We start from the raw sequence: 27,252 nt of genomic DNA, 5'->3' as shown, positions 1-27,252 counted from the left end.
ATGTCGCGAGCTCAAAATAGCCCGCTGCTGTGCAAGTAGCACAGAAAGCTTCGAAAACAGTTAAATTTGGCAATCAAAAATCCGTATTTGCTTAAAAAAACACACACATTTCGGGTGCGCGGGCTACCCGAGTTGAAGTCCCAGTTATAGTTATCGATGAAAAATTGCTAACCCATTCTTAGTAAGATTTTCATAGGTTTTTCCGTGCTATTTCATAGCTAAATTAATTAGTGCTTATTTATCAAAAAAAAATTTGATAAATTAGCGATAATTCATCGATGATTTACCAATTAAGAAATTTTAATAAAATTCCGCTCGTATCACGATCCTACTGAATCGATTGATCGATTACCATTGTAGGCTTTTTGCCCAGAAGGATGTCTTCCCTTTTTGACTTTGTTAATCCATGATCCGCCAGTTTTTTCAATTTTTTTTCGAAAAGGTTCGAGCAGTTTTTTTTTCGAAAACTTCGGGCACTTTTCTTCAAAAACCTTCCGGTAGTTTTTTTTCGATAACGTTCTGGCAGTTTTTTTCATCACAAAGACAATTAAATTTGAATTCCTTAATGCAGCCCAAAACAGCACAATGGGTTTCAGTATGGTATACCACTCAGTCTCCTCTAAAACCTTTTTGGCACTTGTTTATGCTGTGAAAAAACCAACGACGGTTCTCCCTTCGAAAATTTTTTTTTCCTGGTCAAAGCAAAAAGGCTCTTTTTTGGCCCTTGAAGCTTAGAAATGTTGAATACCCAAAAAGGAGCTAAGTTTCAAAAATTATAATTATTATAAAATGTGATTTTCAAAGATAACAGCCGGCTATCTTGAACATCAGATTCTTTCATTCCATCATTTTTATAGTGTCAACTGAAAAGTTTTACAGGTATGTTTTTGGATCAACTTAACTTTTTAGTTAAAACTTCCACCTGATCATCTGAATTGGATTCAATTTGGCTGAATAATGGATTAATTTTAATTGCGAAAAAAATGGTTAATTTCAGCCGAGTCAGAAATTCTGTCTGAAGCTTTCACACAGTAGCGGATTTAGGAGTGGGTGAATCTTTGTTTTCGTTGCGCAATTAAATCTAAATTCTAGCTTTTAAATTTCTTTTTTTGTTCACTTTGTCTGGCTAGTTTAAATGAACACGGTCGGCTGACTTTGGTTGACTGCAGCAAATCAATTTTTTTCATTCGCGGAGACAAACGTTTTTTTTTGTTGAGAAAAAAATTGAAGGGGTTCAAATCTACATACAGAAAGTTTCTATGAACTAATTAGAGACATAGTTGAAATCATTCGATGAGGTTTTTTAAAAAGCTACTACAAACACTACATGCTTGACAAGGAGCTAACAAATTTCGAAAAAGTTATTTCATTCAAACTTTTGGCGATACTTTTGTAAAACGTGTTGAACTGTTGGTTTTTGATAAAATGGATCTAGTATTTTTGAACAATTTAACTTTTTGGCTGTGTTAGTGGGCTAAAATTTTTCACATAAAAAGGAAGGAACGTTATCAATCAAAATAATTTGGTCACTGTTGTTTTTTAAGGGCGCTTTTGTGCCATTTTGTTCCGAAAATCGCTGTTTTTTCCTCGCTGTTTTTCTTAAAAGAAGGCTTAAGAAACCAATTTTTCGCGCATTTTTCCACAGGAAAATGCATAGTTGTCGAACAGGAATAAAAATTTAAAAGAGTAGCCACCAAGGCTTTCTTTCTATTTTATCCTCCATGTATAATGTACCATTTTTCATATATATCTCAAAATTTCCTACATGATTTTTCAATAAACCATCCACAATGTTCTTTTGACTTAAATCACGTAGGTATTTTAAATTGCTAACCCATTCTTAGTAAGATTTTCATAGGTTTTTCCGTGCTATTTCATAGCTAAATTAATTAGTGCTTATTATCAAAAAAAATTTTGATAAATTAGCGATAATTCATCGATGATTTACCAATTAAGAAATTTTAATAAAATTCCGCTCGTATCACGATCCTACTGAATCGATTGATCGATTACCATTGTAGGCTTTTTGCCCAGAAGGATGTCTTCCCTTTTTGACTTTGTTAATCCATGATCCGCCAGTTTTTTCAATTTTTTTTCGAAAAGGTTCGAGCAGTTTTTTTTTCGAAAACTTCGGGCAGTTTTCTTCAAAAACCTTCCGGTAGTTTTTTTTCGATAACGTTCTGGCAGTTTTTTTCATCACAAAGACAATTAAATTTGAATTCCTTAATGCAGCCCAAAACAGCACAATGGGTGTCAGTATGGTATACCACTCAGTCTCCTCTAAAACCTTTTTGGCACTTGTTTATGCTGTGAAAAAACCAACGACGGTTCTCCCTTCGAAAAATTTTTTTTCCTGGTCAAAGCAAAAAGGCTCTTTTTTGGCCCTTGAAGCTTAGAAATGTTGAATACCCAAAAAGGAGCTAAGTTTCAAAAATTTATAATTATTATAAAATGTGATTTTCAAAGATAACAGCCGGCTATCTTGAACATCAGATTCTTTCATTCCATCATTTTTTTAGTGTCAACTGAAAAGTTTTACAGGTATGTTTTTGGATCAACATAACTTTTTAGTTAAAACTTCCACCTGATCATCTGAATTGGATTCAATTTGGCTGAATAATGGATTAATTTTAATTGCGAAAAAAATGGTTAATTTCAGCCGAGTCAGAAATTCTGTCTGAAGCTTTCACACAGTAGCGGATTTAGGAGTGGGTGAATCTTTGTTTTCGTTGCGCAATTAAATCTCAATTCTAGTTTTTAAATTTCTTTTTTTGTTCACTTTGTCTGGCTAGTTTAAATGAACACGGTCGGCTGACTTTGGTTGACTGCAGCAAATCAATTTTTTTCATTCGCGGAGACAAACGTTTTTTTTTGTTGAGAAAAAAATTGAAGGGGTTCAAATCTACATACAGAAAGTTTCTATGAACTAATTAGAGGCATAGTTGAAGTCATTCGATGAAGTTTTTTAAAAAGCCACTACAAACCCTACATGCTTGACAAGGAGCTAACAAATTTCGAAAAAGTTATTTCATTCAAACTTTTGGCGATACTTTGTAAAATGTGTTGCACTGTTGGTTTTTGAAAAAATGGATCTAGTATTTTTGAACAATTTAACTTTTTGGCTGTGTTAGTGGGCTAAAATTTTTCACATAAAAAGGAAGGAACGTTATCAATCAAAATAATTTGGTCACTGTAGTTTTTTAAGGGCGCTTTTGTGCCATTTTGTTTTTGTTCCGAAAATCGCTGTTTTTTCCTCGCTGTTTTTCTTAAAAGAAGGCTTAAGAAAACAATTTTTCACGCATTTTTCCTCAGGAAAATGCATAGTTGTCGAACAGGAATAAAAATTTAAAAGAGTAGCCACCAAGGCTTTCTTTCTATTTTATCCTTCATGTATAATGTACCATTTTTTATATATATCTCAAAATTTCCTACATGATTTTTCAATGAACCATCCACAATGTTCTTTTGACTTAAATCACGTAGGTATTTTAAACCCTTTTTTCTATCTTGGATTTGAAGAATGACTCTTAGTCAAACGTGGGACTCTGAAAGTTTTTCCCTCTACGCAACATAAAGACCAATGTTCACCATTATGAAGGTTTGTCTAACGGTGTTATTTATACAAAAACTTGAGCCTAGTTGCGAAATCTTAATTGTGCAATAAGAGTGTAGGGATAACGCTAATACTCCACTAAGATTAACATATTGTATTTTAGTTAGCAAGCTCCTTTCAATATTGAAGTTGAATTTTAAAAAACAAATTTTTAACCTTCATCTAAAGCTAAATTTTGAGTGCATTAATGATAAAGGGATCAAAAAGTTTCTCGAACGGGAGTGGGCAACGTTAATTTTAATTTGATACGAATGAATTTGTGAGCACCTCCAATTGACGCCACGACTGTAAATATTTTTTTCATCAATGCTGCAGCCCAGGCAAACTTTTCGGAAAAACTGAAAAAATACCAAAAAAGTTTTTTTTTTTGCTCTCGCTCCCATCCCTCAAATCATATGGCACTTATAACAAAATTTCTAGAATCAACAGTTATGAAATTTAGTTACTGCAAAAAAAAACATAAATATTTGAACTAGTTTGTTTAATTTTTAAAGCTTGACATGCAATTACAGATTTTTGATTATATGCAATTATATAAGTTCTATTGGTTTGATTGAAAAGTAACTCTTTTTTTCATTCAATTTTCGCTTTTTTACAGTAACAACTCAACAAATAACATTTGATTTTTTCTACTAGTTTTTTGGATTTAGGCACGGCGCCAATTCGTTGCAGAAGAAAATGGATTGCTCGCGATAATTTGTCACTATTAAAAAAACGATAATTGGTCGCAAGCAATCTTCTAATCAGATCCGCAAAAAATTTCATATGGAGTCTCACACTCAATATGGCCTGGTCGTTTGGTTGCTGTGCATTGCTAAACAATTCATTTCAAATTGATTACATAATTGATATTAAAAATTGTCGCCTCACCTATGTCCTAGTAGCTGAAACGAAGCATTGTCAAAAATGGCCCTGAAACATAACAAACTTAGCAGTTTTTTTTGAAAAATACTAAATAATGCAAAAAATATCAGTAATATGAATTTCATTGATCTAAGATTTTTTTAGTAACTATAAAGTTAGGGATTCTTTATCGGAAATGAAAACGACTATAATCCATTAAAGCAACTGATAATTTTGAATCATCTAACAGGAATGAACTGCGAAGGATGATACTTATCCCGGCTTGAACTCCATACACAAAAGTTGCTTATTATACAGTTGCATTAACAGCAATTTTTTACATGGCTAGAAAAATTTTCCGAAGCCACAATTCCGAATATCTAGGAATTTTTTGCTGTAAAATCATTTCTAGGCTCAAACAATCAGTTTTCGTAAAAAAATGCAGGCAAAAAATATTTGAGTTATTGTTTTTAACATAATCCAGGTTGTTGTTTTTTGTACAAAAGAAGCAGTAGTGGCCATGAATTTTTGTGCGAAGCGAAAATAAAAATATTTCATGCTTTCATTTGATAAGATAAATTATATTCTGTCAGAAAAATAGGCCAGCAAGTGTTTCTTAGAGTAAAAATTTTCAAGCTATATACAAAAGGTTACGGTTCTGGTTATAATTCCGGGTGAGTACGTTTAACAAATCAACTCTGTTGGCGAATCTTCAAATGCAGTTCACCTGGGCGAGTCTTGCCACTTAACCTATCGGTTTTCCGCCAAAAGAGAAAAACTTGGTTATTGTGTTTTCAGACAAAACATGAATGAATGAGAAAGTCGAGTTTTTCTTTCCTTAAAAAATGCTTTTCAAACAGTTTTGGTTTATAGAAAAATGGATATCATACAACTTCCGTTTTTGAAAAATTTCTTTTCGTAAAGTTTTCTAACTATTTTTTGCACGCATGGAATTGCACGATATCGTACTTAAGCATTTTTCCATGTATGCAAATTTTATGACAACCATTTTTGTTCAGCCAGGGATGTTTATGCAAAAAAATCTTTCAACCGAATAACTTGAGTATCACATTCAGGGGCGGATCTAGGATTTTCTCGAGGGGGGCGGTTTTTCAAAAAATTAATGAACATACTGTCGACTTTTTTTTGGTCGACCAAATTGATTTTCTGAGCTCTCCCAAAGCACTGAAAAGACACTGTTTTGGTTACGTTCCCTGCGCCGCAGGCAAAGTTTTGAAAAAACTCAAAAAAAAGCGTTTTTAGGCACTTTTTGGAATTGCGTTTTTTCGGCGCGCTTTTCCGCCTCAAAATTAGGGTCCGCCAACCAAAAACGGATACCTCAAAATAGTATAAAGGGGACCCTTTGGGTCGGCAGGGGATCAAGTCCCAGTTTAATGATGATCGGCAGGGGATCAAACCCCTCAGCAAATTGAACTGATCCAATAACAAACACACGCATAAGAGATTTATGTTACTGTATGAGCTACTATTAACTGGAATTAACGTGTGTTTAAGGTGTCTCGTCCACAAGATCCAGTCCAGTTCGCAACTCCAATCGGAAGACGAGTTTCCAACTGATGCTTCCGAGAGCAAATGACTCGCCCATCAAACACGAGGATCTCCTTGACGACGGAGGGGTCAAGTCCCGACGAGCTACTTCGTTCAGCTGTGCGGAAAACAGTGATATACTTGAAATTGTAGTGCAAAAGAAGCGAAGGAACTTCCTGCACCGAATCTTCTCCGATAAAACCAAGGTTAAAAGGTCTGCCTCAACCAAATCTAAAAGCAGGTCAGTGTATTGAATTAGAGTTGCATTTAAAGAAAAAGCTAAGAAAATTAATTTATCCTTAAACTCATACCAAGCTTTTGATTTGAATGTTCTACTTCCAAACAATTTTCCGACATAAAAATGACATCATTTAAGAAAAAAATTGAAAGCGTGAAATTGAATGATGTAACCCGAATTTAAATCCTCTAGCTTTTTTGAAGGTTTTTTATAAATTCATTCTCTAAATTAAATTTAAAATGAGCTCTCTGAACAGAAATAGCCTGGGTATTTTTTTGCTTTCGAATTAAATTACTTGCACAAGAATAAAGAGCTATATATTGATCAAATTCATGTTCAATCGCCTACGTTTTCCGAAGTTCAGCCAAGTGTGAAGCAATACATCATTTAACTGGTATTGAAAAAACTTAAGTTTTTTGAACTTACCAAAAATAACTGTTCTCAGAGATTAACAACACCCAGTCAAATATCTATTGGCTTTGGCTTAGTTGCTGTCTCAGCTAAACTTTAAAAGTAACAAGAATTGGAAATATCAGAAACATCACATTTTCTAAATAATGTTTTTATTCAGTATGTCGTTATGAAAATTTTTTGGAAGATGAAGTCTCATATTTTGAAACGGACTCAGATTCGAGAAAATTTCAGAAAAATTCGAGTTTGTTTGGCGCGCGTTTCCCCCTCAAAAGTTTTAAATACTGGCACCGAAAGCGCCATTAGAAAACATTAAGGGACCGTCAGCCAAAAATAGAGATCTTAAAATAGTACAAAGAGGGGACCGGACCCCCTTGGCATTTTGTCCAAGTGTTTTCGTGCAATTTGTCCAAGTTTGGTTTTACCACAAAAAATTCTACAAACAGTAGGTGTATTTTTTTGAATTTTTTACCTAAGTTTTTGCTAGTTTGTTGGACTTGCATTCTTATACTTTCTTGAATTTTAATTTTTAAAGATAAGAAATAAAAAGTTCGAGAAAAAAAAACAATGAGAGATCTTAAAAGTTCTCTGAACAATGATAAAAGTTTTTTCTTTTTTGACTTCATGCGGCATTAATGATCCAATTTTTCCCTCGTAAATAACTTATATACGTTAAAATTTTTGAAATTTCCAAATTCCTTGGCTCAATTTTGGTTGATTTCCCAGTTTTTCTTTTTATAATGAAATTATTTAATTTTTTCATTTCCGAAGATCAAAACTCGTGCCACTTTTGATGAATAATGGGCCGTTTTTTTGCGAGTCAATGCAATTTACGGGTTTTGGTCATGAATAAATGTTCTACAAGTTGTCTGTTTTTATTTCAAGCTGTCGCATTAGAGGACCGTAACTTGAGCGCAAAGAGTCAATAGCACAAAAATAAGAAATTTTTGAAAAGATTTTTAATAAAATATAAGCCTATCAGATTTTGTGATAATAGAACTATCTAATTATCTAAAATATTTTGGCTAAGGAACTCAATATTTTATATAACAAATTTATTTGTACATGAGCTTAACAAAAGATTTGGTTTGGCTCTAACTCAGTTTTTTGTTTAAAATGACTGAGAAAATGGATAAATAACCCTGCATCTGCCACTCAATAGCCATGCTGATATGTTCATCCAGTTCTTTTAGAACCATGACATGTAGTGTTGTTCCAGATATGCAAATTTAGTTACAAAAAGCACGCAATAACACTTAAATAAAGCTAGCAATAAAGTTTATGCTATTTGATTTACATGCTACTTGATACAACCCAGTCGCATTATGGCTTGATATTTTTCTTCATTACTTGCATCTAAGTTGGTCCCCTTCCGCCCAAGCCAAGGTTGTGCGATAACGATTGGACAATGGCGACAAAAATTGGATATTTGCAGACCGTTGCGGTCGAAGTTTGCTATTTTCAGATTTTGCAAACCAATGAAATGTGTCCAAAGCCGACCAGAAAAAAAAACAGTGACCGACATAAACGAAAAAAAATTTTGAAGCGACTCTTAAATGCCCACTTGAAAAAACTTTCAGTTCAATTTTTGCGAGTGTTGTCTTTTCTGCACAATTTGAAACACTATGTAGTTATTATGCATTCTGTTCATGAGGTTAATCAGTTTTTGTTATTCATTTAACTGTTTTTTATTCAGTTAACCAATACTTGTTTTAATATAACAAATCAATTTTTGTACCGTTTTGTTGTTATATCTATTACAGTTTTTTTGCCTCGTTTTGTTTTTTACCTCCCAAAAATTGTTTCCCATACTTTTGTTTGATATCATAGCTTAGAAGTCCGGTCTTTATAACCAGTCTATCGCAACTTATTTCAGACTGTACGGGACAAATTTTAGACTATTGCGACAAACTTTCAGATTATCGCAACTGTGATATGGCGTAATTCATTAGTTCATATGACGTCATCAATGTGCTAGCTATTCGTGCTAAACTTAACTTGCCTTTTTGTTTATCAAGGTCGTGACCGACCTGCCAATCCGTTATAGATTATCACTATGTACTCTCATTCACTCTGACACAACTTATGAAAGATTTGAGTTGTATTGAAAAGATTTGTCATGACAATTTCTAAGTACAAAATTATTTATATTGTTTACAATACTATAAACATAAACAAGGAGAATTGATTCTTGTTTTACAACCGTTCTTTGAGTATTCACATGGCGCAGCCAGCAGTTTCGATCTCCGAGGATCGAACTGACCTGTTAGGCGTACCCGTATTCTGGCATAAACCAACTGCTGATCCACCCTGTAGTTGGGATTCTTGGATAGGACAATTCAACTTGGCAATCAATCTGAGAGAAAGGTGTGATCCACGCGAACTGTTAAAAGTTCCGGGTATAGTACATGACGATCCTGTCCCAAAACCAGAAGCTGTGGGGGTGGATGAAGATGCTGCCGCAATCGCAAACCGTATTGCAAGAAACGACGCAGCGGTCCGGGGGGTTACAGAAATGAACGAAGAGCGTCGGGCGAAAGGGCCCAGAGTTGCACCAGGAGTGTTTTATTACGAGGTTGAACAGCGGATAAAGTCCCGTTTATTTTTCTCGCTCGGTTCTGAAGGGAGCAAAAGATTCCTCCAAAGTTATCCACACGCGGACCTCAGTGCAATTTCATTTCGGGAATTTCACGAATTCTGTGTTCTTCTTTTCAGAAAGGAGAAAAATTATATTATCGAACGGATGCAAATGTACAATGCGGTCCATTCAGATCGAGAAGGTTTGGAAGCATTTTACCTGCGGCTGACGGGACAAGCCGCCCTGTGTGGGTGGACAATTGATCAGGAGAAGGAAGTTGTCAGAGATATCTTCATTGCCAAGATGAGATATAACGATATTCAGAGAGAACTGTGTATTCGTCCAGGTGCTACCCCAGAGGATTCTTTGAAATCAGCGTTACTTCAAGAACAAGGGGCACAAACGGCCACCGATTTGCAACGGCAACTTGGGAGTTCGTCTTCGATGGGCAATTTCTCCCAGTCAAGCACTACTTCGGGTCATAACTCCCAGATAAAACAGGAACCCACCTTCTCGGTCCAAGGAAAGAAACTATCTGATAGGATTAGTCGAGCACAGAGCAGTAAGTCAAAGGGAAACAACGAGAAATCAAAGTCGTGTTATTTCTGTGGTAATAGATTTTCAGCAAATCACAAGCAAAGTTGTCCAGCCAGAAATGTCAGCTGTAGAAACTGTAGTAAGAAAGGTCACTTTGCCAAGTGCTGTAACTCTAAAAGTGTAGCGAATGTTGAAGCCGAGTCAGATAAAACAGTGGAAGAAAATTCCAATTTCATCACGTCCGATAGTGAGTCGGAATTTGCTGTCTTATCAGTGGCAGTAGAAAAATCAAATCGTCCATGTGCGTCAGTAAGGAAATTGGAGGTGGTCAATGCCGCCACGGGCAAGTTACGTTCCATTCAAATAACACTGCGTTGTGGACAAACGTTCTTCAAGGCAACGGTGGATACAGGAAGCCCGGCTTCTTTCGTGAATAAGAAGACAGCAGATTATATCTTGAAAACTGTTCCGTCAGCTAAGGTCTTTACTGTTCAAGAAAGTCCAATCGATACAGTATACGTTGACTATAATAGGAAGAGAATCGAATTGATGGGTACATTAATTCTAGATGCGTCATCTTTGGGTTGGCATGTTAAATCTGCAAAATTTCTTATTTCAGAAAACCGCACACGTTGTTTACTTGGTTTAGATTTGCAACCTCGTTTGGGAGTAAAAACAACGCAAGTTAGACCAGAACGGCTTTTGGTGGGTGAAGTCTCCCAATCAAACTTGAATGCAGCGTCTGATTCCTGGAAAAATCACTTCCACCAGAAATTCCTTCGTGTATTCACTAGAGTGGGTAGAGCAAAAAATCATAAAGTTTTCTCTACATTCAAGTCTCCACTAGTACCGATTCAGGAAAAAGGAAGGAGAGTTCCGGTCCATATTCAAGACAAAGTCGGTCAGGAAATTAAAAAATTAATTCAAGAAGGCCATGTAGTAAAACTTAATAAATGCACAAGTGAGCATTTTATTTCTCCAATTGTCATTACGGCTAAGAAGGATGGTTCTGTGAAATTGGCAATGGACGCAAAACCTATGAATGATCAAATTTATAAGAACCATTATCAAATGCCGAATTTGTTGGAACTGTTGGACTCGGCGGCCCAGATAATCACATCGAACACGTTAGGCGATGTCTGGTTTACGTTGCTAGATTTAAAATATGTATTCAGTCAGATTCCGCTCAGTGATGAAGTTAGTCGTCATTGCAATTTTAATATCGTTTGTGGAGAACAAACTGGCACGTATCGCTCCAAAACTGGGTTTTATGGGTTAACGGACATGCCGAAAGAGTTCCAAAAGGCGATGGACAATACCCTCCAGGGGTTGTCGGGAGTATTCTGTTTCCTGGACGATATTCTGATAGTCTCGAAGGGTTCAATATCGGATCACAATATTCTTGTAGATAAGGTGATAACTCGGTTGGATGAAGAAGGTTTCGCTCTGAAGCTGTCGAAATGTGACTTCTCATTGAATCAATTATCTTGGCTAGGATACGATATCGACGTAGAAGGCTATAGACCGAAACTCTCTAAAATAGAGGCAGTATTAGCTTTGGAACCGCCAAGGACGCTCAAGCAACTCCGTTCATTCATGGGCATTCTGAACCATCTTCAACGATTTTTGCCGAACCTTCAGGTCCATTCGGACCAATTACGCCCGTCCTTAAAAGCAAGTAATAAAAGTAAATTTGTGTGGGGGATTGCCAACAAACTGCATTTAGTAACATATTGCAATTGATAGCTAATATCACCAAAATGTATCATTATGACCAAAATCGGAACTCGCGTGTGAATTGTGACGCCAGCCATAGTGGTCTGGGTGCGGCGTTAGAACAGGAGATAGAAAAAGATGTGTGGGTACCAGTCGCTTTTGCGTCACGCTTTCTCAACGATCAGGAGAAGAAATACAGCACTAATGAATTAGAACTTCTAGCAATTGTATGGTCATGTGAGCATTTTCGAACTTATTTGCTGGGAAATCATTTTGTAATCTTAACTGACCATAAAGCATCTCGGCGTTAAAGACCAACCGAGGTAACAAAACTCATCAGTCGCGATTATTCAGATGGGCTGATAGGTTATTGCCTTTCGATTTCGATATCTTCCATATCTCCGGATGTAAACTGGGTATAGTGGATTATTTATCTCGTTTCCCAACGTTTGAAGCACCGCGACCAAGCAGTTTTGACGAACAATATGTGGTTAAATGTATTAACCGATTCTTTGATGCGTGTGAATTTTTGGATGAATGGGCCAAGTGTTGTCCTGCGTTAGAAGAATCACTGATTATTCAGAAAAACAGCCAGAGCTCTGCCGTATCTAATACAATTAATCTAATTGAGTCATCGGATTCTGGTCAGCATCGGGCAAATCGTTCCGTTTTGGACAATTCAATTGCTGTATCTCACACGTTTGGTAGCCTATCAATAGAGGGCGTCCTAAATCAAAACATTCCAGATACATCGCACGGCATAAAATCGGTAGAGGGCGACGAAAATCTAGTCATTAATCAGATTGGCACTTTCCATCAACTCAATACGTTTGACATCTCTCCGCTAGGGGGCGTCAAAATTGTTGGTTTAAATTCTAACCAATCGGCGTTGAGAGTTATAAAGCATGCTTTTGTCACTTTCTCAGCATGGATTACATATTATCTGCCAATTTTGTTCTCACTGGTTTATTACTTTGGTCGTTAGTGATTGTAACCTATTGTTGTCGCTCGTAGATTTTTTCGCCTTTGTCTCATCGTACCGTATCTCTTGGATAACAATCGTTTTATTGGGTGTTTTCCAATTTCAGACAGCTATGGATTCTAATACCAGTACCAACAACAACCCAAATGACAGCTTCGAACAGCTTTTAAACCAGTATCTCCCAGCTACTCAACCTTGGTTTTCCTCTGATAGGGCTCGGCCGCGGTTTCGCGTGGGGGTTGTACGTCCCAGAAGATCGACAACATTGCAACGCGGAGTGGAGTTGAAGAGTCAGTATGCCCGTATATTAGCAAACTTCAGGACAAAAAGGGCCAGGAAAACTACTGTATCGAATCGGCAATCTCAATCAGTACATAGTTTAGAAATATTGAAGTCACCAGTGGTCGCCAAGGACCAGAAATCGTTAACCGGTTTGGTGGGCATCTTGGACTCCGATGTACTGTCGGAACTTACGGACGAAGATGCCAGTCTATGCCTCATGAAACGAGCGATCATTAATCGGGACTACGAAGGATTTTGTCGTATAGATTCCTATATAAAATCCTTTTGGCATTGTGCAGCGGTGGCTGATGGCTGTATTGTTGTAGATAATAGGATCGCTATACCCATGTGCCTACGAAAACCATTATTGTCTCGACTGCATAGGTCGCATGCGTGTCAGTTGGCCATGGTTGATGCTGCGCAATATATCTGGTGGCCCCGAATGCATCGAGATATCGTCCAGCTTTGCAAAGATTGTCCCCAATGCACAAAGTTTGGTAAGAATTTGAAAGCGAACGCTTCATTTAACTCTTCCAAGCCTTTACCCCTTTTGTCTGGCCCTAATGAAGAGCTGCAGCTCGATTACGCGGGTCCTCTACTTGATTCGTTTGGTAACAGTATGTATATCTTGGTCGCGATCGACCGTTACTCAAAATATCCGTCAGCTATGATTACGCGTTCTACGGGAGGACGGAAGATTATTAAATTTCTTAAATCGTCTATTCAACAGCACAGTATCCCCAAATCTATCAAAACTGACCAATACTCTGGTTTTAAGAACAAATTAGTGCAAAATTTTTGTCAAGAGAAAAATATTGCAAAATATTTCTGCCCGGTGGGGGACCATCGTGGTTGCGGTTTAGTAGAAAGGTCGATTCAAACAATTAAACGTCGTTTAGGCGCCTCGCGGTTAAGTTCGGATTTTTCAAATATTCAAGATACTCTTAGAAATATTATTGAAGATATTCGGATTACAAAAAATTCTGTTACTGGGGTTTCCCCGTTTGAGCTTCATTATGGCCGTCCTCCGAATACGGAGCTATCCATTGCGGCTGAGCGTTTATCTACGGGCGTTAATTTAGATAACCAACAATTGGAAAGGGACATTTTAACACCCGAACAGCGTCGGGAGCAGTGCGATAGCCGACCGAGGATAAAAATGGTCAGGAAGGGGCAGTCAAGCCCGACGGTGTCTCCATACTTTGGTGGATCTACGGATTCACTTTCAGACACTCCTCCTTACCGCGCTCTGGAGAACCTGGCACATTCCGCCAATCAGTGGTTGACATTGAAAAAGTCATTGTCCCACCAGGAGGGAGTCAAAGCTTTGAAGACGTTGACGGAGAGAAATCAAGTCCTCGCAGCCACCCTTCGCTCTAATTTGTCAGCTGGTACCCTTAGATTTAGGAATCAGATGCAGTTGGATCAAATTCGCCCGTCGTTACCAAAACGTAATTTGGATTATTTAGTATTGAATGAACCAACTAAAGTCGAAATTTTTAGGAAATTTCTAAATAGGAAGTCTGGCCGAGAACTTTTCAAACCTTTTAAGGGCAAAATCGTGCGGATTACTGGGTCCACATATATTTCGGATAAGGGGAAAGTGATTAGAAGAAATCATTTGGCGGTACGTCTTAAATCAACCGATCTAAGTTTTTCAGGCAAACAACTTACGCCTGTCAAGAAGGGGCAGAAACGCCCCATTGTGTCATCTTCTCCGTCGTCATCAGAAGATAATCGGCCACTCAAACAATCGAGTTCTCGCCAACACATCACAGCTAAAACAAAACAATCGAGTTCTCGTCAACACATCATAGCTAAAACGTTACAGATCCCTGCTCATTCGAAGTTCCCATCTCTGCCATCTTCAATTACTCAATCGCGTGGCCAAATTGTGTCGACTAAATCGAAGCAATCTTCAGTCTCGGAGGCTCCAGGTGTACAGTTCATCCCTTCTCCGCAGCATTCTACTCCAGTAGTAGACCTGACAGTATCTTCTTCCACATCTGGCAATCAAGGAACGGAGGTCCCCATTAGTATTAAACCGAAGTCACCTATTTCAGTCATTAAAAATCCAGTATGTCCAGACCTCATCCCTATTTCGTCAGATGATGAATCTTCAATTCCTAAATCTCAAGAAGGAACTTCTTCAAATGTGGCAGCATCGGGCTTTCCCACCCAAGGCGGTCCCGGCATAATTTCCGAACCGGATGGAAATGTCTCATCCATTTCGAATTCGTCCCGTGCCTCTTCTCGACGTAAAAAAAACAGACTACATTTTACGGTAGCCCCATCAGACACTCTGTGAATATTATTCAGTCTCAGTCGATGTCTACACCTCCGTCAACTCCTGCTTCGCCCGACAAGAAAGTTCGCTTTGTTGTGGCTAATTCAGACTCAGAACCGATTAACCAAGCAGGACAGTCTCGGGTGGTTCTTCCCGATAATTCCGAAGGCCTATATCGGAAATTTACACGCTTCCCTAAAAAGAGTCCTTCTGACCATCCTTTGCGTCGGGCAGACAAATAAAACTTTCGTACTTTTGATTACGATACAAACTTACAAAACTTCCGTTCATCGCTAAAAGTCACATCAGTTAATTTGTAAAATCTCTAGTGTTTGTTTATTTGTTATAAGCCGTATTGTTTATTGTTTGTGAGGGCATAAATTTGTTTTGTTTTCATCACTATAAAGAAATTCAAACGCTGTTTGAATTTTTCCCGAGAGGGGGAAATGTGATATGGCGTAATTCATTAGTTCATATGACGTCATCAATGTGCTAGCTATTCGTGCTAAACTTAATTTGCCTTTTTGTTTATCAAGGTCGTGACCGACCTGCCAATCCGTTATAGATTATCACTATGTACTCTCATTCACTCTGACACAACTTATGAAAAATTTGAGTTGTATTGAAAAGATTTGTCATGACAATTTCTAAGTACAAAATTATCTATATTATTTACAATACTATAAACATAAACAAGGAGAATTGATTCTTGTTTAACAACCGTTCTTTGAGTATTCACAGCAACCAAAATTTGACATTTCTAGACTTTTTCTACCGCTAAAAGTTTTTGTCCAGACTATGATTTTTTGGTCGACGAACGCATTCAATTACAGCGTTGGAAGTTCAGGTTCAGATTCAGGCTGTCCTTCAAGATCAGTTCTTTTAGTCGGGAGTTGACAGCATATTATGAACGTTTGAACATTAGATTAATATATTCAGTAAAAAAAAACTTGCTGTAACTTTTTAATGCCAATTAAAATAACTTTTCTTTGTATTTTTCAACCTTTTAGAACAATAATTTTGTGAAAGAAAAAAATGTCAGAAAAAGTTATTACAGCTTGCAATTTTTGGTTTGCTGATATAATAGAAAATATCATTTGTTCTTCTTAGGTGTTCTCACCCGTCACTTCAAAATAAGTACACGTTGGAACAAAAGCGGCTGGCGTTGAAATTTAATTCATTTTTGAACAAATTCCGCTCCATTATTCAAATCAATTCATCCAAATCTTTTGTGCTCAAATAATCAGTCGAATTGTCTGACCATTTTTTGCAATCTTCAATTATCTTTTTTCCAACCGACGTCATCACCAGTGGACTAAACGTTGGTTGACACGTCAATTCTTCATTTCTGACCGATTTAGAGAGACTATCTATAATCGATGGTAATCGAGCGATTCTAGGAACCTTTAATAACAAACATCAAAAACTAGAATAGATTTTCGCCAGCAAATCCTTTTATTTTCGTTTTTAATTGTTAAGGTAAGAAGAACGTTTAATTTTTTGAATTGCAGTGGTTATCAGTCCAGTGTTTAAGGAAAGTTTTTTCCAAAGAAAAACTGTTGCTTTCGACAGGTGGTTGCAAATGCCGATTTTATAAACTGAAACAAATCAAATGCGTTTTAACTGTATTGAAGTTCCGTGAAACTTGGTATTATTTATTAATTCAGACTTATAACTTTATACTGGGCGACCGAGATTTCCTTATTTTCGCAACTCAATGAACGATTATGATTAATCGTAAACTAATTTTAAAAAGATTTTTTTTGACAGTCGAATTAAAAAGCATTTTTTCTCAAATTCGAATCCAATATTTATTTATTGTTGCTTCATTCAACTTTTTTTGTTTCTCAAAAATATCCAAATGTCAAACAAGTTTTCAGTGAAGCGATTTGTGAGAGATTTTCTAAATCGAGATTCTAATCAAGAATTAAATTTTGAAAATGCCAAATTACGTTTAAAAAGTGAAGTTGGCTATTAGAAGCACATTATTTGATCAAAAATTGGGTCTTAAAATTGTTTAAAAGGGTTTCAGTCGAAACGCATTAGGTCTATTAAAATGGTTCAGATAAGCGGGTGAAATGAGCTTTAAATACCGACTGGGAAAAAACTAATAATCTTAAGCGGTGCAAAAGGGCAAGAAAAGGTTCGTGCAATCGAGTACTAGGATTTGTGACGCAAGCGCTGCCGTTTTCACTTATCCAAAAAAGGCTGGTTTATGCTAAAAAATTCAAATTTCAAACTTAATTCGCCTTAAATCTATTGAAATTTTTGTTTTCACTGAACCAAAAAGTGAAAAACTGTTGCTTCTTAAATTGTCTTGCTTAAGACATACTCGGAAAGATTACTCTTTTGTTCTTACATTTTTTAGCTGATGACGATAATTAAGTTTCCCAGGATAACATTTTTTCAATTTACCGCAAAATGAGTTCATTTCCCAAATTTCCTTTCGCTTTTTTGCAAAAGTGAGTCCTTATATCATATTGTCACTTAGCTGGTTGGTTTCAGTGATACGAATAAACCAGGATCATCAAACTATCCTTCAGAAATACCGTCTCCCTTCAAATCCAACTCAATTTCGGCAAAGCGAACTAACTCTCCTACGGAATTCGCAGTTATTTCTGCTACGAGCACGCTTTTCAACATCTCAAAGTTCTCGTCTAACGACGAAATATCACCCTCTTCTGCCACTTTAAACTCATCCAACCGAAGTTCAATTAGACGAAATTTCCGATGCGAAAAAGAGTTTTCGAACACGTACCCTACTCGTGAAATACCCGAGAGCTCACGTGAACGAACTCTCTGGTCGGCAGCGGAAGACGCCGAGACATCAAGCTGTGCCGAGGAAAGCATGCATACGTTGCCCCCAATCGCAGTTTTGGACACGGATGATACGAATGAAGCTTCAAGCGAGGCGAAGTCGTCTTCGGAGCCTTCGGACACGCAACTGGGCAATGATGCGACTCATACTGCGACACATAAGCCCCAGTTTTCGAGGACGGGGAGCGATTCGAAGAAGATGTCGATTGCGGCCAAGATCAAACGCGGTTCTTTCAGAATGAGTAAACGTCTTCACCAAGTGAGTCTGAATATCTCTTAGATTAGCTGATTTTGCAGTTTAATGGGGTTGAACTCAATCAATGCAATTTTATTTTTCTAGTATGTGACTTATCAGCTAGTGAAAATGCTTTGCCATTTCAGTTTGGTTGCAGTTGCTTCCTCACAAGAGTAAATTTCCCCTCTAAACGGTCTTATGAGACGTGTCACATGTTCTGCAAAACAGGCCACAAAGACATTTTTAAGTTTTTTTTTGAAAATTTTGACCAAAAAATTGCGTTTATGATAAAAGAAACAACGGATAAAAATTATTTATTCACAATAACCCCATGCACTGTAAAATCTTCAATAAACAAGATTTTTCTCCAAAACCCCAATTGAAAATGAGAAGAAAAATCCTTTTTACAACCAAATACGAAGCTTTATTGTATGTGCAAAAAGACAATATACTTTATAAATAAAACAAAATTCGAGCTATTTTTCTAAATACTTGTCTTTTTCGTCTCTATGAGCCACACCATGTTTTATTCTCAGCAGAGATGTTTTATTCCAAATCTTTGTTTTCTTACCCTAAAAGTTACTAACATTAGCATCAAAGGCGCTTTTACCACGAGTCAGCCAGTGTGTGAATTTTTTCTAGAGGCGCCTTTGGCGCCAACATAACTAAATTCGAGGGGAAGCGCGCGCCAAACATGTCTGAACATTTGGCTTTAAAAATCTTGGCTTTTTGAGCATGGGTTTTCCCGGAATGACCAAAAATGCTAGTCATACAATTTTCATGCAATTCCATAATACAGAAAATTGCATGAAAGGTCTATCATTAGTATTTTTTCATATATGGAATTTATATGACTAGCATTTTTCCATAAACCAAAAATATTGATTTTTTACATTTTAATTTTCTCAAAATTTATTGGTTGTGTTCGTAACCGAACACAAATGACATAAACCTTGGTTACTCAAACGTAGTAACCAAAGGTTTGGCCGACTCGCGTTAAAAATGCATTGGAAACAGCCTGAAATGTTTTAATTCTGTCTCACAAAAAAAGTAACAAAAGTAACGAACTTTTAAATTTTGGCAAAAATTTAAAAGATGATTATTTCTAAAATTTGAATTTTTAAATTACCACACATTGATCAAGGCATACAAAAACATGTCATACAAAAGAAAGAGGAGTTATAAAAGTTTTTTTAAAAAAATTTTGAAGATAAAAGGAAAAAAAATCCAATATTAGTATATCCAGGACTACGTTATAAACACAAAAAAAATTGAATTTTGCATGCAATTTTTTTTTTCAAAAAATGTTTGTTTGAGTACGAAAATCAATTTGCGGTTGAAAAAAAAACACAAAAAAAATTTAAGGGCGCAATTTCAAAAATACTTTTGTCGTCGCCATCAAAAGAATGCTAGTCATACATTTTCCATATATAGAAATTGTATGATTAGCATTTTTTTGACGAAAAGTTTTTCTTTTTTATTTAGTACGATACACCGAATTTTATGCCGAAACAAGAGAAAAGTTTTTCGAAAAATTGACGGCATCTTTTTAGCAAAATGTATGAAATTTGTATGATTAGTATTTTTTTCATAGACTTAGTTTATGGAATTGTATGATTAGCATATTTGGTCTATGGAGGTTAACCCGGGTTGTGTCTAAATTCCAAGGTGGCGAATGGTTCTTTGAAGCATGGCTATCTAATCGAATCTTGTTTGAGTAATAAATTTAACTCCTGCGTTCACTTTTCTACTCTAAAACCCTCAGCGACCCGGGTTATCAACAAATGCTAGTCATAAATTTTCACACCTGTGAATTAAGCTTTTAACACATCTTGAAAAACATCTGATATCTCTATGACTAGCAGTTTCCCGAGCATGAAAGCGTGTGACGAATATTTTCTCCATAGTATGAAACTGTAGGGGTATAAATGAAAAGAAATTTTTTTTTCGGCTCGGTCGTATCTTTATATGTTTGGTCCTAAGCAACAAGGAGCAAAGTTTTTGTCATATGAGAAACCAACAGGTTAAGTGGCAAGAACCCCGCATTTGGAGATCCGCCGAATAGTTTTTTTGGAGCTTCACACATCATTATAATGAAAAATTGTACCTTTTTGTGTAACGGCTAAAAAGCTTCTTCTTCAAAAGATTGAGCATTTATGAATTCAGGCCTGGTTTTTGGTAGATTGAATTTCATATTACATTATAAAACAAAAACTCATGCTTCACACAAGACGTTCTGTTTTTTATCTCATGTGTGAAAAAATTTGTTTCCGGACTACGTTATAGACAAAAATTACGACAACGAATGCAATTTTTTTTCAAGTCTACTGCTCTCAGCAAAAACTCTAAAAAAAGTGGAAGTTCCTCATTTTTTCAGGGTTTTTCTAGCGAGTAGTAGTCTTGAGGTTATTGTTTTAACAAACTTCAAAAGCAACTACTTATTCACACTTTTATCAAAAATTTTTCACTAATCTTTTTATTTTCAGTCGCAAGTTCACAATTCACCAAAAATTGCACAAAACTAATTTAACTGTGTCGTCGGTAATTAGCAATACATTGCTTGAGTTACAATCTTTAGAAGGCTCGTTCATGCATATTCGGAAACAAAAGGCCAAACACCAAATCTTTTGCCTATTGATGTTTAGTTTTCAGTGAAATAGTTCAAATAAGTGGCCATTAAAATGGACAAATAACTAGAGTTCAATCTCACTTTGAAAAAATAGCAAGCAATTTTTGCATTTTTGTGGCCTTGTTTCTTAACCTAGAAAAAGTTTTTTTTGAAAAAACAGCTTCTTTTGTTTCAAAAGCATAATGTCATAGAAAATTAATTACGGGAAAAATTTTGTACGAAACTTCGTAAAAGTCGTGTTTGTATGAAATATTGAAAATTAAAAAGAGCTGAGTAATAATCAGCAGCGGATTTAGGTGGGGATGGCACAGCAATTTTTATATTGTGCAATTTTTTGGTGAATTGTGAATTGAGTCCGCCCGCATCAGGATTTCGACCCCCTGCCGACCTAAAGGGTCCCCCTTTGAACTATTTTAAGGTAATAATTTTCTAAAATTTTTTAATTGTGTACAAAGTTTGATAAAGGAGAGCGCGCCAAAAAAAACGTAATTTGTGGTCAAAATTTTCCGAAAAAACCATAATAACGCATTTTTTGACCTCTTTTCAAAAATATGCCAGCGGCGCAGAAAATTTAGTCAAAATAGAGTCTTCATAATGATTTGAGAGAGCTCAGAAAACCAATTTGGTCGACCTTGGAAAAAAGACCGGCAATTTTTTTTTTGAAGATCCGCCCCGCCCTCTCCCAAAAAAAATATTAGATCCGCTCCCAGCAATAAGTACTATACGGTGGTTTTATTAATAAATATTTGAGAAGCATGAGCACACCGCTGTTGATATTTTTTGTAATATTTTTTTTTCAAGTAACTACACATATGTCACAACAAAGCTTGCTTTCGAATCATTCAGAAAATTTTTAAAAACGGAATTAAAGTTTGCATCTTTTTCAAAAATGAAACTGAAATTTGTATCTTTGCAACTTGTCTATAGCTAGCAAATGAGTTCAAGTTGATGCAGTCGCAGCGTTCTGTGCAACTTAAAGTACAGTGAGCTAACTTTCTTTTCTAACTATTTGCTTTGAGGTTTTTTACCAAATTTATTAAAACCTGAAGATTTTGCAGCTCAGATTTGAATGTTGTTTGATGTCTTGCTTCCAGGCTGAAAAGTTTTGTAGTTTTTCTGCGTTGTGTGATAAAAGATTCTAAAGAAAAAAATCAAAATTTCGGCGTTTGTGCCAGTCATGGTATCATTGATTGCACAACAGTTTTTGTAGAAAAATGACAACAAAAACAAATTTTTAGTTTTATTTTTTTAATGAAATTTTGATTCCCAAAATGGCGCTAAGAACTGCAAAAACTAACTTGACTTGCGTGAAACTAAGTTTTCAGGACTTAAATTAAACCATAAAAAAATTTTCTTGATACTGGGAAAACTTTTTGGAAATTTTATGTCGTCGTTCAAATCACGACTGCAAGGGTTTTAATTTGGTATATTACTCGAAATACTCCAATTATGTTTTTGGAACCTGATTTTGCATAAGTAACGCAAAAAAGACCGAATACAAAGTTACTCTCCACTTTCAATGGTCGGAAGAAAAAGTGAAAAAATTAAAACACAGCCGAAAACACAATTCTTCCCCAATTTCAATGGTCGCGACAATAAATTGAAGTTGAACCAAATAGTAATTTTTCCTGTGGATCAGATTAAAAAACGCGTCAATAAAATTAGAATATATGCATTTTTGGTCAATTTTTTAAATTGTTTTGCTTTAATTCTGCGCCTTTTCCCGTTTTTTTTTACATGGGAAACGGTTGCTGTGGTACAAGGATGTATGATGGTTTCCTTGCTCTAATACAAGCATGACTTGAGCCCTTTTCTAGCTCCGAGTAGCAATTTTTACAATAGTTTTTCTACTTACCAACTTTCAATATAGTCTTTTATTGTACTTATACCCTGGGGCTGTTGAATTTGAATAGCAACCTTTTCTACTAATTGACGAACTCGCAGTGTTAACAATGCCAATTTGTTTCTCGCACGATTTATTTTTTTCTTTTTCTTTTTTACCTTTCATTTGGGCTAAAAAGTCTTCTTCTATTCTTGTTGTGTTTTTCTAATTGACATTTTAAGTTACTGTCGCGTAGGTTTTGTTTTATTTAAATTCTAAGTCGTCGAGAAAATTTACGGTCATTTGTTGTCTTTTACAGCCTCAGTTATTTGATATGAGTATTTCCTCTTTCTGCATTCTTTGACCAAATTACTTTTAAAACTTTTAGATATTTTTGAGTTGCGAGCGGTGATTTGTTATGGAGTGACAGGAGCTTTGGTTACATCAATTTCACTCGATTAGTTGGTTGCCCTCATCATATTTGAAGGCTGAAAACTTCTACGATTATTGACGGTTCAGGAAGTATAGATCGAAAATTTTAATTAGCAGAAAAAATGAATAAGTGCAAAAAATGAAAAAATGAAAAAATGAATAAGTGGAAAGATCTTAGGTCAAGTCAAAAAGTCATAACCAGCGATCTGATTTTCATGTTTGATAGAAAATGGTCACTTTACTACAAGAGAAGCAATTGGTATTTTTGATAGTTAAAAAAACACTTTGGGATACAAAAAACAAATAAAAACAAATAAATTTGAGGCAGGACTTTGGGATATCTCTATTTTTTGCAAACTCAATTTACATCAGGGGCGGATCTAGAACTTTCTTCACGTGGCGGGGGTGGATTTTCAAAAAAATTTACAGACCGACCAAATTGATTTTCCGAGCGTCCCCGGAACACTATTAGGACCGTATTATAACAAAATTTTAAAAAATCCAAAAATGCCGTCTTTGAGCCATTTTTGGAAGATATTTTCTGTTTCTTTGCGTTCATTGACATTTTTGACTGTCTGTTGGCTGACTATGGCCATATTTGAGCTATTTGATGGACAGAAAAGCTTATTTTGGACTTAATTTACTTGCTCAGAAGTTTAGCTCAGATATACTGAAAGTTGATTACAAGTCCGCAATATTTTTGAACACTCAATTAACAAAAATTCCTTTTTGAACTGAATACAACAACGTCAAAAAAAATGCCGTGATAACTTTTCAACTAACAATTTATGTATGGTGCAAAAAGTAGGGTGTTGTAATTTCAGTAACAGGATCAATTCAGCAACTAGAATAAACAGGATGTTGTAATTTCAGCAACGAACTCCCTCGGACCTGACTGCAGAGTACGTAGCTGCTACGGCCTCCGGTGCCACAGCCTCCTCATCCTCCTCCTCCCCCTCCTCCCAGCAGCAGCAGCAGCAGCAGCAGCAGCCTCATCAGACTAAACTGCCCCCTCCCCCCGTGCAAGGGGTAGTGAATATCAGACAGGACACTGTCGTGGTGTCTGGGGGGACAACATCAAACGGAGCCATCCCGACCTCATCTCCAACCACCCCCACTGTACAGGTAACTTTGTCGACACAGTTGCGGGTTGAAAATTTTCAATTCTGGTTGCCAACTTTTTCCAAAGACTCCTCCGTTTGGAACATTTACGCCGTACATTTATGACATCTATTTTTGGCTATAACCAACCCAAAAGAAAATTTAAGGCGCTTTTTGCGCCATTATACACTGAATTTGAGCGGTGTAAGAGAGCGCCAAAAATGTTTTTTCTTATAACAAACTTTCCAACATTTCTCCTAATAGGCCCTTTTGGGCCTGTCTTTTCAAAAGTTCGTCTGCGGCCTAGAAACTTTATCAAAATAGTATTTTGGTAGGGTTTTATGAGAAGTCGTTTTGGTCGACTTTTAAAAATTTCCAAAATTTTTTTCGAAAAACTGCCCCTCCCCATCCCCTTCAAGAAAAATCCAGCTCACGCCACTGGTTTGACACTCATGTTTAATTGTTTTCGGAGTAGTACTATTGTCTTTTTTTACGCCCATTCATCAACCACGGAAAAAATCAACATAGCATACTTGCTACCTGTAGGCTCCGTCTCATTTTATCCCATGTTAATTCGCTGCTTGACAAATTTACAAAGCAAAAGTTGGCGTATTTGGGAAAAAAGTCCTGTCCCGACACTATCAATGTTTTGTAACTCCACTCAATTTAAATTTTAAAAACCGTTTTTTGGTTTCTTCTCATTAAAAACTAATAAAACTTGAGAAATTCGCGTATTAAGGACAAAATGTTTTGTTTCGGCACCATAAATGTCTTGAAGCTGCACTCAAAATGATGAAATAAAATATTCGTTTTTCGGTTTCTTTTTTTAAAATTGTTGAAGTTAATATGTTTCTTCTGCCAAGTGTAGGTTCCAGCTGAAGATTCGCCTACTGAGCAGAGGGAGAGGGAGAGGGGGGCTTCCTGTTCGCCCAGAAGTCACTTGGGGGGCTCATCCAGTGGCAGCAGAGTGGCTTTGCTAGACAGGGCCAACTCGTCCACAGACTGCAAGTCACCCCCCACTGCACTCAAAGACTCCCTATTGCCCCCTGAGCAGTACTTCACCATGCCAAAATCCAGAGTAAGCCAGGTGTGAATACACTTTTTACCTTGTGGCTTTTATCCACATCCCCCCTTGTATCTCTTGTATTTCCCAAATTTTTCCCGTAAGGTATTAAAATCAAATCTGTTCACAGTGGTTAGTTTGTTCAGCATGCCAAGTTTCATTGCATTATGCAAATTAAAATAGGCTTTCCCAATTGACATTCAAAGGTAGGGGGGAGTGGAAAAGAGCCTTACCTTGTTATTTATTTAAGGATCTTGAATTGCCCATCCTCCTATAGCACTTAAAAACGAACCTCCTCTATGAAGAACAAGTTAACGGTCAAGCAAGTGTGAATTTTGCACTTATTAACTAACAAAATAGTATGGGGAGAAATAAGTTGAAGTTTTAAAACATTGTCAGAATGAACATTGGCTTGTTTTGCAAATTTTAATTGAAAAAAGTTTATTCGCGTGTTTTTTTGCTACTATTTTTTCAAGAGTAAGTGTCTGGTAATTGTGAATTGGACTTTTTTCCGTAAACAAGTTTTACAAATCTGTAAAAGAACTGTAAGGTTGCTTATTAGTGAACCTTTTTTACTGGACCTTTTTCAGTATAAAAATAATGCAAAGTTTTTTCCGGGAAAGATTCTATTGCCAAATTTTCATATGCCGGCTTATGTTTGGTGTCTCAGTTGCCACGTCCGAGAAACTTTTTGAGCTATCAGCAATTTAAACCTTAGATGCAGGTGTTTTTGGCTTACACCTGTAATTTATAAAACATAATAGCCCTAACGTTGTATCTTTTCCCTTTTGTTTTTTTTTGCTTAAAAACTTTCTTCGGATCAAATGGTTTCGCTGATGTTGATGTTTTATTCGCTGAATAATTTATTTTGCGTCGCTTACAGAGTAAAAATGACTGATTTGTTTTTAAATATTGGGTAATTTGTGTGCAAGATTTCAAATTTTTAAGATTCAAATGCTCAACTTCTCATGGCATTTTTTATTTTACGCGCAATAGGCGTATAACTTTTTGTTGTCAGCTCAGCAGAAACTCAAGACTTACTAAAAGTTTATTTAATACAGGCTGCTGTTTGTTATTTTTGACTGTTTTTCTGGAACGGTTTTCATTTTTTCCCAAATTTTTTAAACGTTTTTATTGTTTCCGTCTCATTTTTTAATTGACAGCCTGCAATGCTGTGCTTGTGTTATAATGAAATAGATGCAATCGTTTTGCTTCCGTGTGAATAATGATTTTCAGATTGCGGACTAATCAGACCAAGTCAAGCATAATTGGTCTCCATACTTAACCTTGTAAAACCACTGGTTACACCATAAAATTGATGCTCGTGCGAGGTGGAGGCAGGAAAAAGTATCGGTTATTGTCATATTGTGACAAGGATAGCCGATTACTGGGCAGGGAACCGAGAATGATTCTACCATAGTCTTAGAAAACGCACAAACTTTTTTTTCAATTCATCTGCGTTTTTTCTGCTAAAATAAACAAAAAAAAACGAATTAGGCTGATTTGACAGTGAATCAAGCAATATCAAGCAAAGTAAATCAAGCAAACGCAAATCCTAAAATCTGCGTTCGGACTTTTCTTGGAGCAAAACTTTGAAAAATGGTAAATCTCCAATTATATTAGTAGCACCTAAGCTCTATTGAGGGCCTTTCAGCGTGATATTTGGCTTGCTCAGAAGTTACGAGATTATACCAGCTATATCCTAGAACTAACAAGGATAGCCGTTACTGTGCAAGTATCAGAGAATGTTACCATCATAGTCTTTAATCAACTACAAGAAAACGTTTTTTAAATATATATAGTTTTTTCTGCGTGGCGTGAAAAAAGGAGCTGACGTATAACTATAGTTTAGGCATATTCGAAAGTCATAGTGAAACAAGCAATTTGGACTCGAATGTTAAAATAGATTACTAAAAAAAATCATTTAAAAAATCAAAAAATTCAATTTTTTTCTTCAGTTTTATTTTTTGAGTTTTTGAAAATTTGATTCTCAAAGTTGCGTTAATAAAACTCTTAAAATAATAGTAAAGATCTAAAAAATTGAGTAAAACCAAAAACAATCATAAATAAGCAATTGTCAACGATCTAAGGTAAGCATAAATAAGTATGTTAGTTCGC

At 36.1% G+C, this 27,252-nt stretch overlaps 1 protein-coding gene across 4 annotated transcripts in view; it reads left to right on the top strand.

Moving 5' to 3' along the window:
• LOC134841148 (uncharacterized) overlaps nucleotides 1-27,252 on the top strand; it is a 107,598-nt gene that overhangs the window by 31,453 nt on the left and 48,893 nt on the right. For 3 of the 4 annotated variants that reach the window (XM_063856947.1, XM_063856949.1, XM_063856948.1), the window contains exons 3-6: nucleotides 5,972-6,245; nucleotides 17,541-18,111; nucleotides 23,844-24,095; nucleotides 24,940-25,158. In XM_063856947.1, coding sequence (XP_063713017.1) covers nucleotides 5,972-6,245; nucleotides 17,541-18,111; nucleotides 23,844-24,095; nucleotides 24,940-25,158 — 1,316 coding nt within the window. The remainder of the gene's footprint in view (nucleotides 1-5,971; nucleotides 6,246-17,540; nucleotides 18,112-23,843; nucleotides 24,096-24,939; nucleotides 25,159-27,252) is intronic. The other variant, XM_063856950.1, reaches the window with a different exon arrangement.

This window comes from Symsagittifera roscoffensis, chromosome 3 (genome assembly GCF_963678635.1).
Source record: "Symsagittifera roscoffensis chromosome 3, txSymRosc1.1, whole genome shotgun sequence".
NCBI classification, from domain to species: Eukaryota; Metazoa; Xenacoelomorpha; order Acoela; family Convolutidae; genus Symsagittifera; species Symsagittifera roscoffensis.
Note: the sequence above shows the minus strand (reverse complement) of the source record. Positions and strands in the feature narration are given on the sequence as shown.